The 12,946-nt window shown below is 35.4% G+C and overlaps 1 protein-coding gene across 3 annotated transcripts in view; it reads right to left on the bottom strand.

Moving 5' to 3' along the window:
• Window positions 1-12,946, bottom strand: part of LOC149530788 (kinesin-like protein KIN-UB) — a 96,034-nt gene that overhangs the window by 59,010 nt on the left and 24,078 nt on the right. For all 3 annotated transcript variants that reach the window (XM_089811024.1, XM_089811023.1, XM_089811022.1), the window contains 2 exons: window positions 3,859-4,071; window positions 2,363-2,494 (listed from right to left, as the gene is read on the bottom strand). In XM_089811024.1, coding sequence (XP_089667150.1) covers window positions 2,363-2,494; window positions 3,859-4,071 — 345 coding nt within the window. The remainder of the gene's footprint in view (window positions 1-2,362; window positions 2,495-3,858; window positions 4,072-12,946) is intronic.

Here is a 12,946-nt window from a genome sequence, read left to right on the forward strand (position 1 = left end):
TTTGCATATTTAACTCATATGTTGTTTTACACTATTTCTAGCTTTAAATGGGGATGTGTCCCTTCACAAAAATCCCCACATTTTCAAGATAGGGATGTCCCCAAGATGTAGGAACTTGAAGGTAACATCTCTCATCATTCCACCACCTCTGCCACCAATCTAGGGACGTTTATGAGTCCTAGCCCTCAAAAGGAGATGTTTACAAGGCATCTCCCTAGTATAAGGACTCCGAGGCATCCACGAAACTCCCAAGAGTGTTTTGATTATTATTGGGATTTTCAAACACTCCCTGCAGCAAGAAAATAAAAAAACTCGATATTTAAAAAACAACAATGTGCTACTGATCTACATGCAACAAACCCCTAATGTTCTATGACCCTACCCAAAACCTAAGCACCCATAAAAAATGTATAGAGGCATCAAAGCATCATTCCAAATCACTCCAATGTTTCAAACATATGTGAAAATGGTATTACCATAAAGATTTGTGTGGTTTTGAAGGCATTAATTTGCATAGTAACACATGGACATGTCCCCCCTCCCTTTTTACCCCATGTCCTGAATAGTACAAGTTGGTATTACAGTAGCTTTGCTCAAGGAATGTGCAAACACTAGCAAACCCATATTTGCAAATAGCGATGTTGGAATTGCTGAAAACTCGATTAGTGATGCTCTAATTGTAGAAAACCCACTATCACTAAGGTTAAAAAAGAGTTGCATATTTTTTTTTAAGCACTGCTTCTTGTAGTTTTGCTAAGTTGTTTGTTTAATATATTTGTGTTCTAAAATACAAATATTTCAAACATTAAATTTTATATATTATTTTAATAGCCATCTCCAAAATCCAAAATACAATTGTTAAGTTGTTTGCTTTATATATTTGTGTTCTAGAATACAAATATTTCAAACATTAAATTTTATATATTATTTTAATAGCCATCTCCAAAATCCCAAATGCAATTCCCCATGCCCAAAGTCCGGAAGTAGTATTGCTACCACCAAAATCCAAAAGATTTTTGGCATTACAAAATCTGAAGAAAAAATAAAACACTTTAGGCATTGGAAATCACCAAAGATCAGTTACTACATTACAAGATTGAATAAATCCTAATGAAGGCATAACACCAAAAATATTGTTAACGATAATATAGTGTCTTGCATTTGAGGAAAACTCATATTTTTTAAATAAAGCAATGCAAAAAAGAAACAGGCCTTGCCATAGCAATCAGCTAACATTCTAAGATATCAAATCCAGTAATCAAGTCAAAACACAATTCCCAAACCTGTGCCCTTCACTAAAATATTAGTTCATCTTGTTAATACTCATCTTCGATTTTCAACTAACCAATAAAATATTGATACGCAGATTTGACCCATCAGCCTCAGCTGATTTGTCAAGTTCACATAATCAGAAATATCAGCACAATATAAATTTCAATATTAATAATTTATAGTTCTAAGATATCAAATCCAGTGATCAAGTCAAAACACAATTCCCAAACCTGTGCTCTTCACTAAAATACTAGTTGATCTTGTTGATACTCATCTTCAATTTTCAACTAACCAATAGAATATTGATACACAGATTTGACTCATCAGCCTCAGCTGATTTGTCAAGTTCACATAATCAGAAATATCAGCACAATATAAATTTCAATATTAATAATTTATAGTTCTAAGATATTAAATCCAGTGGTCAAGTCAAAACACAATACCCAAACCTATGCTCTTCACTAAAATATTAGTTCATCTTGTTCATGCTCATCTTCAATTTTCAACTAACCAATAGAATATTGATACACAGATTTGACCCATCAGCCTCAGCTGATTTGTCAAGTTCACATAATCAGAAATATCAGAACAATATAAATTTCAATATTAATAATTTATATTTCTAAGATATTAAATCCAGTGATCAAGTCAAAACATAATTCCCAAACCTATGCCTTTCACTACAATATTAGTTCATCTTGTTAATACTCATCTTCGATTTTCAACTAACCAATAGAATATTGATATGCAAATTTGACCCATCTGCCTCAGCTGATTTGTCAAGTTCACACAATCAGAAATATCAGCACAATATAAATTTCAATATTAATAATTTATAGCTCTAAGCTATCAAATCCAGTGATCAAGTCAAAACACAATTCCCAAACCTATGCCCTTCACTAAAATATTAGTTCATCTTGTTAATACTCATCTCTGATTTTCAACTAACCAATAGAATATTGATATGCAAATTTGACCCATCAGCCTCAGCTGATTTGTCAAGTTCACATATTCAGAAATATCAGCACAATATAAATTTCAATATATAGTTCAGGTAAAAGGAAAACAAGAAGAATGATTTATTGCAAACCTCTCTCCCACAATCTTCCTTTCTAGATTCATTTTCTATCCTTTGTTGTTGTTGCTGCTGTTGCTGATCTTCAAGTTTTTGCAGCATCTCCATGTACTCTTTCTGATACCTTAGCTTTTCTGCAGCCATACTCTGGCAATACATACAGAAAGATACATATTTTATCAAACAGTCTTCCGAAAGTACCAGTCTAATGCTTATACACAAACTGGTTGCAATGCATACACCATTTAACTAAAAAATAAGCTACATAAAACATACAAATCATTTTACGAAATAATTAATGAGTTACATATATTGCGACATAAAAACCATTTTAATAAAAACTTAATAATCTACAATATTGATATTAATAAATACACACACACACACACACACAGAATCACATAACTACCAAAGAATCCATGTTCATATTTCCAAATTAAATCAAAATAGCATAAGCATCTGTCAAAACAACATTGTGAGTTGGAATCAACATTATAATAGACTGCTTGAGTAAATGCAACACTAAACTGCTTGAGTAAATGCAACACTAAACTCTCTGAAAATTGGTCTGTCTTTTCCATTACACTGCAAAAATGGCTAACCACAACAGCACTTAGCACATCATTTGACCAAGCCACCAGTTCATTACTGACATTTGCGTGCTAAACAAACATATTGGAATGTTGTACATTTATGAAAACCAATTATTTCAATCTAGAAGCTAAAATGGTACGCAATAATAGACATTGATGCATTTAAAAAACTTGACAGGTGGAACTAGCATTAACAAAAGAGTCTACAGTCAAGCAAACAGGATATTGATGTGTTGACATGATGGAATGAGTACCATCAATGTAAATTCACATTGTCTCATTATTTTCTGGTGTCTTTGATCTATTTAAGCATTTCCATAAAATTAGATGTTAATTATTGGGAGGAATGTAAGCACAACAGAAAGTCTACAGCCGTGAGCCTGTTATACACTTTGGACATATGTTAATTAATATACATTCTAGAAAGTATAAAAAGTTGAATAGGATTGAATGACAGAATAGAGATGATAGGTAGTATGCTCATGCCACAGGACATGTGCTATAGGGTTGCATCCCCATGGGAAAGCTACTGGTAGCTAAGAGAGATAATTAGGTATATAATAACCATCATATCACAATAATGACACCACCTAAAATATACTTGAAAATTTTACAATTCAAGATTGGCGCAAGCAAAAATATAGAATTCAAACAAGCATTCAGGAAAACCATATTATATCTGACTCATTACAGACTATTCCCAACCTTTCTTAATAATGAACTTGGATTATAAAGTATCAACATCCCAACCCAAATGAGCCCAAGGCCCCAAAGATGAATATAGCAAAGAATCCATTTAATATTCAAATGTGATTTTTTTAACTTTTCAAGGATCAATTTTCTTTATCAAATTTATATAAATAAGCATTTTGATTTAAAAAATAAGCCAAGGAAGAGCTCAAAATGTAGAAAAAATACCTCCAAAGCACTTGCAAGTTTGTTTTCTGCCTCTATAGCACGGTGCTCTGTTTCCATCACTTCTCTCTTCCGCCTTTCTTCAGAATTCAGCAATGCCTTAGCCTGCCTTTCATTTTCAGCAATCAAAAGCTCAACCTGTACATCTAACCTTCTGCAAAGGCTTTTGTAATCAAACTCCTCTTTAAGCTTCATCACATTCTCCACTTTCATAGCCTGTAACATTACAACTGAAATATAACTAATTGACTACTATATGTACCTGCTTAAAGCTATTCCAATTAACCTGTTAAATAAATGTTAAACAATTCAATGTTAAGGAGAAGACAGAATATATCTATTGATCTTACCCAGCTGACTGCAATTAGTTCTAGTCATCAATAGGCAGGCCTTACGATGATCTATAGCTTTGTAACCCAAAACCATGTTAACTTGCATTGAATACAAACTTGCAACACAAAGTAGATGGATTAATATAAGCTGTCTGAACTATTAAATTTACTCATACTGATTATTTGCTTCAATTATTTTATTGTAATTCATTTACAGTTCAAGGTCAAATTTATTGTTCAGATCATAATGTGACAGGTTGGGGTTCCCAGAGATGAAAATGTAGCACATTCCCATTATTGAAAGTTAACCCTATAATCTAAGATCTCTTGATCTCTTGGAGATCACATTCAAGGCCTCTCTCTTTGCAGCATCATGATGTTATGGAGCTTGTTGATCTCTTCATCAGACTTCCAACTTTTGGGCCAACATATTTTGCTTTGAAAGTACAATTGTTGTACATCTTAAAATTATCCAATTAATCTAGAGTGTAGTGTTGCTTCCCAAAACCGCAGATTGGAAATCCAAGAGCCTGCCACTTCTCCATTAGGATTCCGCAATCAGTTCTGGCCAACAAACAGGAATGCTTCTCAGCTCCTCTGCACTTCAAGCTCCGCTACACCAAGGCGGGTAGACCACCTCCTCAAACCTGATCACTTGATTCAGAGCTTTTCTAAAGAGAATTTAAGGTTTGGAGTTCTCCGACTGGCAAGGTCTTTGAACTCGATTAAAATGAAACTGAATGTTGAGTGCTTGAATTGAATGCTTTGTATAAGGTCTTGTTAAATATGGATTTGATGCTTGTAGGAAGGAATATATAGATTTTCTGACTTCAATAATAGAAAGACCAATGTCTCTACTCATCTGGGCAATAGAGTCAACTTCAATGAATTTTCACGTACAACTTTATAAATTTCTTATGCACTTATACTGCCAACAACTAAATAATCAAGATGCGACAAATCAAATATTTATGCAATCTTAAATTAGTCCAAATTGAACTTTAACTCCTTTGGCAGGGAGACAAACTGGACACAAATACGGAAACAACTATATATTTCACAATGTGTGATGATCGAATTTAAAATGCTAAATGACCATGTCCACTTATCTGATATTTAAATTGTATACAGAATTCCAAAAAATAGTTACTAAGGACGATTCATCTGCAGTTTAAATCTCCATGCCATTTAGAAATAAACAAAGGACTTTTTATTTTATTATTAAAATAAAATAATTGAATTTATATTATAAAATCATATTAAGCCCTTATTCCTCCATACAAATAGATATTTAATACTCCTTCAGAATATGAATGTTTTCCGAATATTTTTTGTTTGAACAAAATATCCCCTACTTATATCTTTTCATTTTCCAATAGAGAGTCACATCTTTTAATTAAAAAGTGTCGACTCCGTAGTAATACCTATTGATTATAACTTTATGTACTTTTATCTCATCTTGTAATCACCGATAGTTAATATTAATGAACTTATTCTTTATCGGATTCTTCTTAAAATATTGAGTGTATGTAAAAGATAAAAAAATTGCTCCACCGCTCTTCAATATATTCATTAGTTTTTCTTTAAGCAACACCGTAATTCTTTCCTCAAGCAATTTGTATCTCTTTTAATATTCCACTTATTTTGCATAAAACTATTCGATCCCTTCACAAATATTGATTCCTTGATCACGACAGTGTCATTCCTTCTTCCTTATGTTGTCGAGACATTTATATTTTTCTCAGGATGATAATGATGTTCAATATTTCTTCAAAATAATGTCTTTGGCTATCGTGAAATTTTTTCTTTGCCTTCCGCAAATATCGTGTTGCACGGGACGTGTTCAATCTGCTTCAAATATCTTGAGCATTCAGTGGGTGGCATCTGCTTATTTGTTACATCTTCGCCCTTCCATGTTGGGGTTGCCTTCTAATTCAAATCCTTTTCATTTTCAAACTGACTTCTAGTCAACAATGTAATTCTCCTACTCCCGTGATTCAATTTTATATATGATGATATTCATGGTAGGTTTCATTGTTGGATTCTATCCGTGTGTACCAGGCCTATGATTGTGACTTACATGTATTTGGTTATTGACGTTTATTTCATTAATTGGTAACAATTGTCATTGTAACAGCAAACTCTTGTTAGTCTATCTCTGATACAAATGTCTTGGCTCCTCTAACTGAGAAGGTAATAGAACCAAACTCCTTTCTTGAGTCATGTAGATATGTGAGTCTGAATAAGGAGCAACAAAAGTATGAGTCTTAGACGGGTAGAAAGAATGAGATTCTCCATTTACTAAATCTTTATGATCCTGTTGCCTGCATACAAATCTATCTCCTAAATACTTTGTGTTTCTCTAATGCACCATTGAATCTTCGAGTCTCCGAATAATCTAATGTATCAGAAAGAATCCCTCAGTAGCTAGTAATTCCAACATATCACCCTCCTGTATATTGTCTTTGTGTGCTAGCATCTGTCCCAAATTTGTAATTTGTGGTATCCTAATGAGATCTATTGATGCTAGTTTTGTACCACTACATAACAGATAGTAATTGAACACTTGATATGGGATATCAAACACTCAATTCCTCTCTTGAAAAGTTAATACTCATGAAGACATGAGAAAAACTCCAATGTTCCTTACACCTGTGGATACTAACTCAGTTATATCGATGTGATTTGTCGGTAATCACGTAGGCAGCCTTACGTTGTTCATTCAAGGATGACTTGGGTTTTGAGATGATGGTGATGATTTTGTATGAGTGCCAGATGATGTTGATGGTGGTGATGGTGGAGGCAATAATGCTCTAATCACTTTTACCTTCCTAACTTTCTTAGAATGAAATCTAACACTCAACTACTTGCTATTTTACTCCTACTCCTATGAATGGAAAGATTAGCAAATGGACGAGGATCGAATATGAAAGCTAACCAGCGGCTCTACCTCTATAGATGCACTGATTCAAGGGAAAAGACTAGTTTACCACACAAGGCTTCCCAACAAGCTGCTAGGATGCTAGTGGCCTAGTTATAGATCCCTATCAAACATCCACTAATATCACCATGCAACTATCCATCTACTCTTACTTAACAACCTTCTCAAAATGAAATCTACTTTAATAGCTTCAAAGGAAATCTAATTCTAACTATTGGAAGTAGAAACCATGCAATAACGCCAAATGTTCTTAATCACCATGCAAGTCACAACAGTGATAAATAGAGGCAATTTTAGTATTATCTTAGCAACAATTTTCTTCAACCCTTTACACATGAGAGCAAATGGCCTTATATAGAGGCCAAAATTACAACCAACGGTAGAGATTAAGAGGCAAAACCAACGATCCAAATTGGATCCCAGAAACCCTAATTAGGGTTGCCACCCCATTGGCCAATGAGAAGACGCCACCTCATCAATGGACCAATGAAAAAAAGGAAAAGTGGCAACCAATGAGAAGGCACCAAAATGGTAGCTAATCAAAATCAGACACCTATCCTACCCAAGAAGGAGAATTTGCCACTTGGGCTTACATCAAATCATCTTCTAATATAGTTCTTTCTTTCATCTTTTTAGCCAAAGTGATGAACTTGGCTAGCTTGTCGTGGACTTCCTTCATGGGAGGGCAAGGTGTATGTTTCATCTTGAGCTCGGCTAAATTCATCATGTTGTTCGCTACTTGCAGTGTTTTCTCATGATCCTTCTCATATTCTTTCGCGTATCCGATAAAGGCATTGAGGGAAGCAAGGGTGCCCAAATGTCTCTTCTTGATCGCATCCTTCCCCAACTCATCCAATCTTGATCCAAATTCTGTCTCATTGACGTTCTCCTCTTGTCCCTCCAAGGAAGGATCCTGATGATCATCCCAATCCACTGGGTTCAACTCCGTTCCATCCACTATATCATAATCTTTTCTCAGCTCATTTTCATCATCTTCCAGTGTAGGCCTCTCCATCTGATTGCCCTCATCATGTTCACTAACAATCTTGAGAAAGCTAACTTTCTCACATGAAAGTCATCCCATGCATTGGCCCAAAAAATTTCTATAGTAGGAACATGTTTAAATGTATTTCCGTACGATGCCCTGATAAGACCATTAGGATCGAATCCTTCCCTTGCTCTACACCATCCTAGATGATACCATTCTAACTCTTTTTCCGTAACTACAAAGACGACAAGATTGGGGCAACTGTCATTGCCAATTCCAAATGAGAAGGTAATCCCTATCTCGACTTTAAGCTTCATCATTTTGTCATAATGCTCAAATTGCCTAGCCAATTCTATCAAAACTACCTTGTCAGGTGGGTACCTTGGAAGTCTCTTGGGACAAGCTGTACTTCTTGCTACTTTAATATATGTGAATTGCGGAAATTGGATAAACAAACTCCCATACTTCTTAATTTTTGCTTCTGCTTCTGATGAGAGTCTCTTAGCAAGTGTCCCTTGTAATTATTGTCTTCATGGCAAAGGCATCCCAAATCATCTTATAATCCTTGGTGTTGTGCAAATGAAGCTGTGGATAGCACTCATAAACCAAATATTGCCCCAGCCCTTGCCAATTACTCCTAAGGCCTTAAGTCCAAGATTTTCATACAATGTTGCAATCCGATAGAAAAGATAGGACCTCATATAGAATTGTTTTTGATTTTGCACGGTCCTAAGTTGCAACTCTAAATTCTCGCTTATAATCCTAGCCCAATCAAATCTTCTCTTTCCATTTTCAATTTCATCAATAAAGAAGTGCATCCAGTTTTTAAATTGCATAACTTGAGCTACGCCCATGATTCAACTGAGAAGCACAATGAGATCGCCATACTCTAATTTGAAATCTGACACGATGAGCTTTGACGACTTGGTGACTCCTTTCTTGCCTTTGTATAACCAATTTTGCTTTAGGTGAATGAAGAAAGCCTCCTGATTATCTTGGAATGACTTGGCCACCTGATCCATCATTACCACTGCCATGCTTTTGTATATTAAATGCTTCTTCGACCACTTTTCTGTCAATGTTCGCTAACACTCTCTTCCCTTCATCACAAATGATGGACTTGGTAACAATATTAAATCGAGATGCACACTCCATTACCAATTCTGGACAAGGCAAGGTAGGAGGGAAGGCCGCCGCGTGTACAATTCTGTTTTTGTAGATTTTCTTTGCCATTGGGGATTGCCCTTCCTTCAATCTATCCTTTAACTGGATCATGTTCACTGTACCAATATTGGTGTCACTTATTCGCCTCACTTTCGAAAAGAAAGTGGTCTTAAGCATCATGTCTTCCTTGTCTTTTTTGGTGTTTGTTCCCTTTGAGTTCTTGCTTGCACTAACATCTACCATCCTAAACAATTATTTATGCCTTTTCGTTCTAAATGATATGGACTACACTTATTGATCTCCAACCTTCTTTCTTACAATCGAATCTAGCTTATTTTTGCCTCGCCAAGTCCTATCTCTACACTTATCAATCTCCAACCTTCAACCTAAGGGTGGGACTACCACTTATTCCTGCCTCTTCGTTACCTTAGGATGGACTACACTCATATCTCCCAACTTCAACCTAGGGTGGTCTAGCTTATTTCTGCCTCGCCAAGTGTCCTATCATGAAATCTACACTTATCTCTCCAACTTCAACCTATCAATGGAATGATGAAGTGGTGGATGATGAGTGCAAGAAGAATATAAGGGAAACGAAACCAAGCAAGAACAAGAAGTGGAATCTGCCTTTAAACCAATCTTCACCTCTAAAATGAATAGAATTTTACCTTAATTTTGTCTTTACCAATAACCAGGCCTTCTTCAAATTCGGATCAAATTTCGATATTTCAAGCCTCCTCACAAATAATGATGCCCTAGCAGAAATCAGAATTTTGACCTCTTTGAAATTGCCCGAATTTGCCAAAAAATGAGATCTTGGATCATGTATCTCCTTTACCACATAAAATCACCCAAATCTAGGGCAGAAATTCGCAGCCTCTACCAAAAATCAGAACTTTGAGAAATTGCCCAAGCAAGAGAAAATATTCAGATCTGCTCCAAAAAATCGCCTAAGGACAAAAATTCGCCCGAGATGGAAGAAGCAAAATGCCGCCAAGCAAGGAAAATTTGCCCAACAAGAAAATCGCCTAGGCTGGAAATTGCCTCTTCAAGAAAAATTGCCCAACACATTAGGAGGAGGAAGGTGTAATGAGGGAATGAGGGGGGGGGGGGCTCTTACACCAAATTTTCCATATCTCTCCTAGCTGGCCGACTTGCCCTAGAGGAGAACAAAATTAAATTAGCATCTTCGTTAATGACCCAGATTTAAATGCCATGCTAAATTTATCTAGCTTAAAGTGAAATTAACCCATTTAATTGCCGGTTGTGATCAAAAATTGTAAAATAAAATGAGGAAAGCCTCGGAGATGCCAAATTTTTCATTTAAAAACGTTTTAGCAATTAAAATATCATTAAAATCAACTCTAGCAAGCCAAAATCGATTTTCAAATTTTCAATTCTAATTTACCAACTTCTTTCAACATTTAAAAATCTTCTAGGCAATATTTCAACCAATTTAATGAGATTTTCCAATTTAATCCACTTTCAATTTTGCAACACAATTTTAATTTTTTACCAAAATAAATCATTTTCCTAGCATTCAAAATTGATTTTCCAATTTTAATTTCACTATCAAAAATTTTCTCTCTTCACCAAAAAAAATCAAGATTCTCCAATACAATTAAATCTATTAAAAAAAAAATTGAAAATGTTCAAGTGTATACAATTATTATTAGAATATTTCTAATAATGCTAATATCGTATGTAGATAGTTTCTATTTTCTGTTAGTTTCTATTTTCTATATATCCGTTTTGTATATATGAGCTTGTAAGTTCGTTGTAATTTATTCATTGATTATTCAATACACAAGATAATCTTTTGATTATTTTATGGTATCAGAGAAAATATTTCAAATTTTTTCAAAAAAATAATAATTTCTATTGAAATTATTTGTTAAGATTTTTTGAAATTATTTCTGATCTTTCACAAACATCCTGGCTAGGGTTTCTATTCAAACATCCAATTTCTACAAATCATGGTCGAATTTGAAAAACGCGTTTTTTTGGCGTCCAACTTTGGAAAAACGAGGGTTTTTTGAAAAATCACAGCCACAAAACAAGCCCAATCCACGCGATCTGAGGTTCTGCTGGTATCTAATCACATCAACGTCCATTTTCATGGAGATCTTCATGCCCAAATTGCAGAAATCACAATTTCACAATGACATTTTTTTATAAAAACGGATCTGTCTGTTTTTTTTTGCTCCGAGCCTACATGTTCATGCCTTATTGGAGTTCTTCACAACCCAATACGTGTCTAAGTTCACAAGAAATTCTTTGTGAAAACAAACCAATCATTTTTTGTCTACAAAACTTCATTTTTTTTGCAAATTCGACCTTTCCAACCAACAGCTAGGGTTTTGCCCAAAACCCTATTTTTTTGGTTTGAAAAAATATTTTGATTGAAGATTCTTGATGGTTTTTTCGAGAGCTCAACTAGGCGGTCATCTATTTTTTCTGGGTGCCTCAATTTTTGTGTCTCGATTTTTGAGCCAGCAAATCCAAAAACTGACAGCATATTCGTTGTAGTTTTTTCAAGCTCTCTTTTGGATCACTCTCTGATTCTTCTGGGTACTTGTCATTTTTTTCTGGGTCAACCTAAACACTGCCTCAAATTTTGTGCAAATGGCATCCTTGACCAACCTGATGCTGGAAAACAGTCAACGGTTTAATGGCACCAATTACGACCACTGGAAGCAACGCATGTTAACCATCTTCAAGTATCATCGTTTGGATGCACTTGTTCTAGGTACAGAAACTCATCTTGCCCCCACTGGCCCACCCAGTGGGACCTCCATTACAACAAATCAGGATAAGTTTGATGATCGGAATTGCGAAGCTGTTATGATTCTCAAGCTCTTTGTCACAAATTATCAGCTACCTCAGATTCCCTCTAGCAAGTCGGCTGCAAATATCTAGAAATATTTAAAGGAGCTGCATGAAACATCCGACAAGAGTCGAGCATTCTTTTTGAAGAATTAGATGTTTTCCATTATGATGGATGAACGTATGTCCTTAGAGGAACATCTCACGAAGATTAAAGACATTCGTGATCAGCTTGAAGCCATCGGTCGAACAATGGAGGAAGAAGATATGGCAGTTATTACCCTGAAAAGCTTGCCAACATCTTATGAGCATTTCATAGAGACTCTCAACATTACCTCAACTAATGTTGATCTGAAATTTCCAAAGTTGTGCACCAAACTTCTACAGCAGGATCGCTGGAAGTAGTAGTTTAGCAGTCGTGCTTCCTCACCCTCGTCAAAACAAGCATTTGCAGCTAAGTTTCAGCCATCTCAGTCATCTCCACAGGGTAGTTCACATCAATCCTCAGGCAGTTTTCAACAGAAGAGTATTCAGTGTCATTACTGCTGTAAGTACGACCACATGAAGAAAGATTGCCGTTAGCAACTCGCTTCCAAACAGTCTGGGAGGGTCCAATCAGCAGACTGGTATGGGATTGTCCAATCAGTGGGCCAATGTTATTGAATAGTCTGAGGCAAAGGAGTCTGTGTTTTATGCTTTTATGGCTAAAAGCCCTTCCGGTTCAGCCCGATTCCATTGCTTGGTATATTGACTTTGGTGCTTCACATCATTTCTCTCATCGGCGTGACTGGTTTATGGATTTCTATCCATACAACGATTCAATTGTGTTTCGCAGAGGAG

The sequence above is a fragment of the Cupressus sempervirens genome, chromosome 11 (assembly GCF_028749045.1).
Source record: "Cupressus sempervirens isolate cs-2001-9-10 chromosome 11, ASM2874904v1, whole genome shotgun sequence".
Classification (NCBI taxonomy): Eukaryota; Viridiplantae; Streptophyta; class Pinopsida; order Cupressales; family Cupressaceae; genus Cupressus; species Cupressus sempervirens.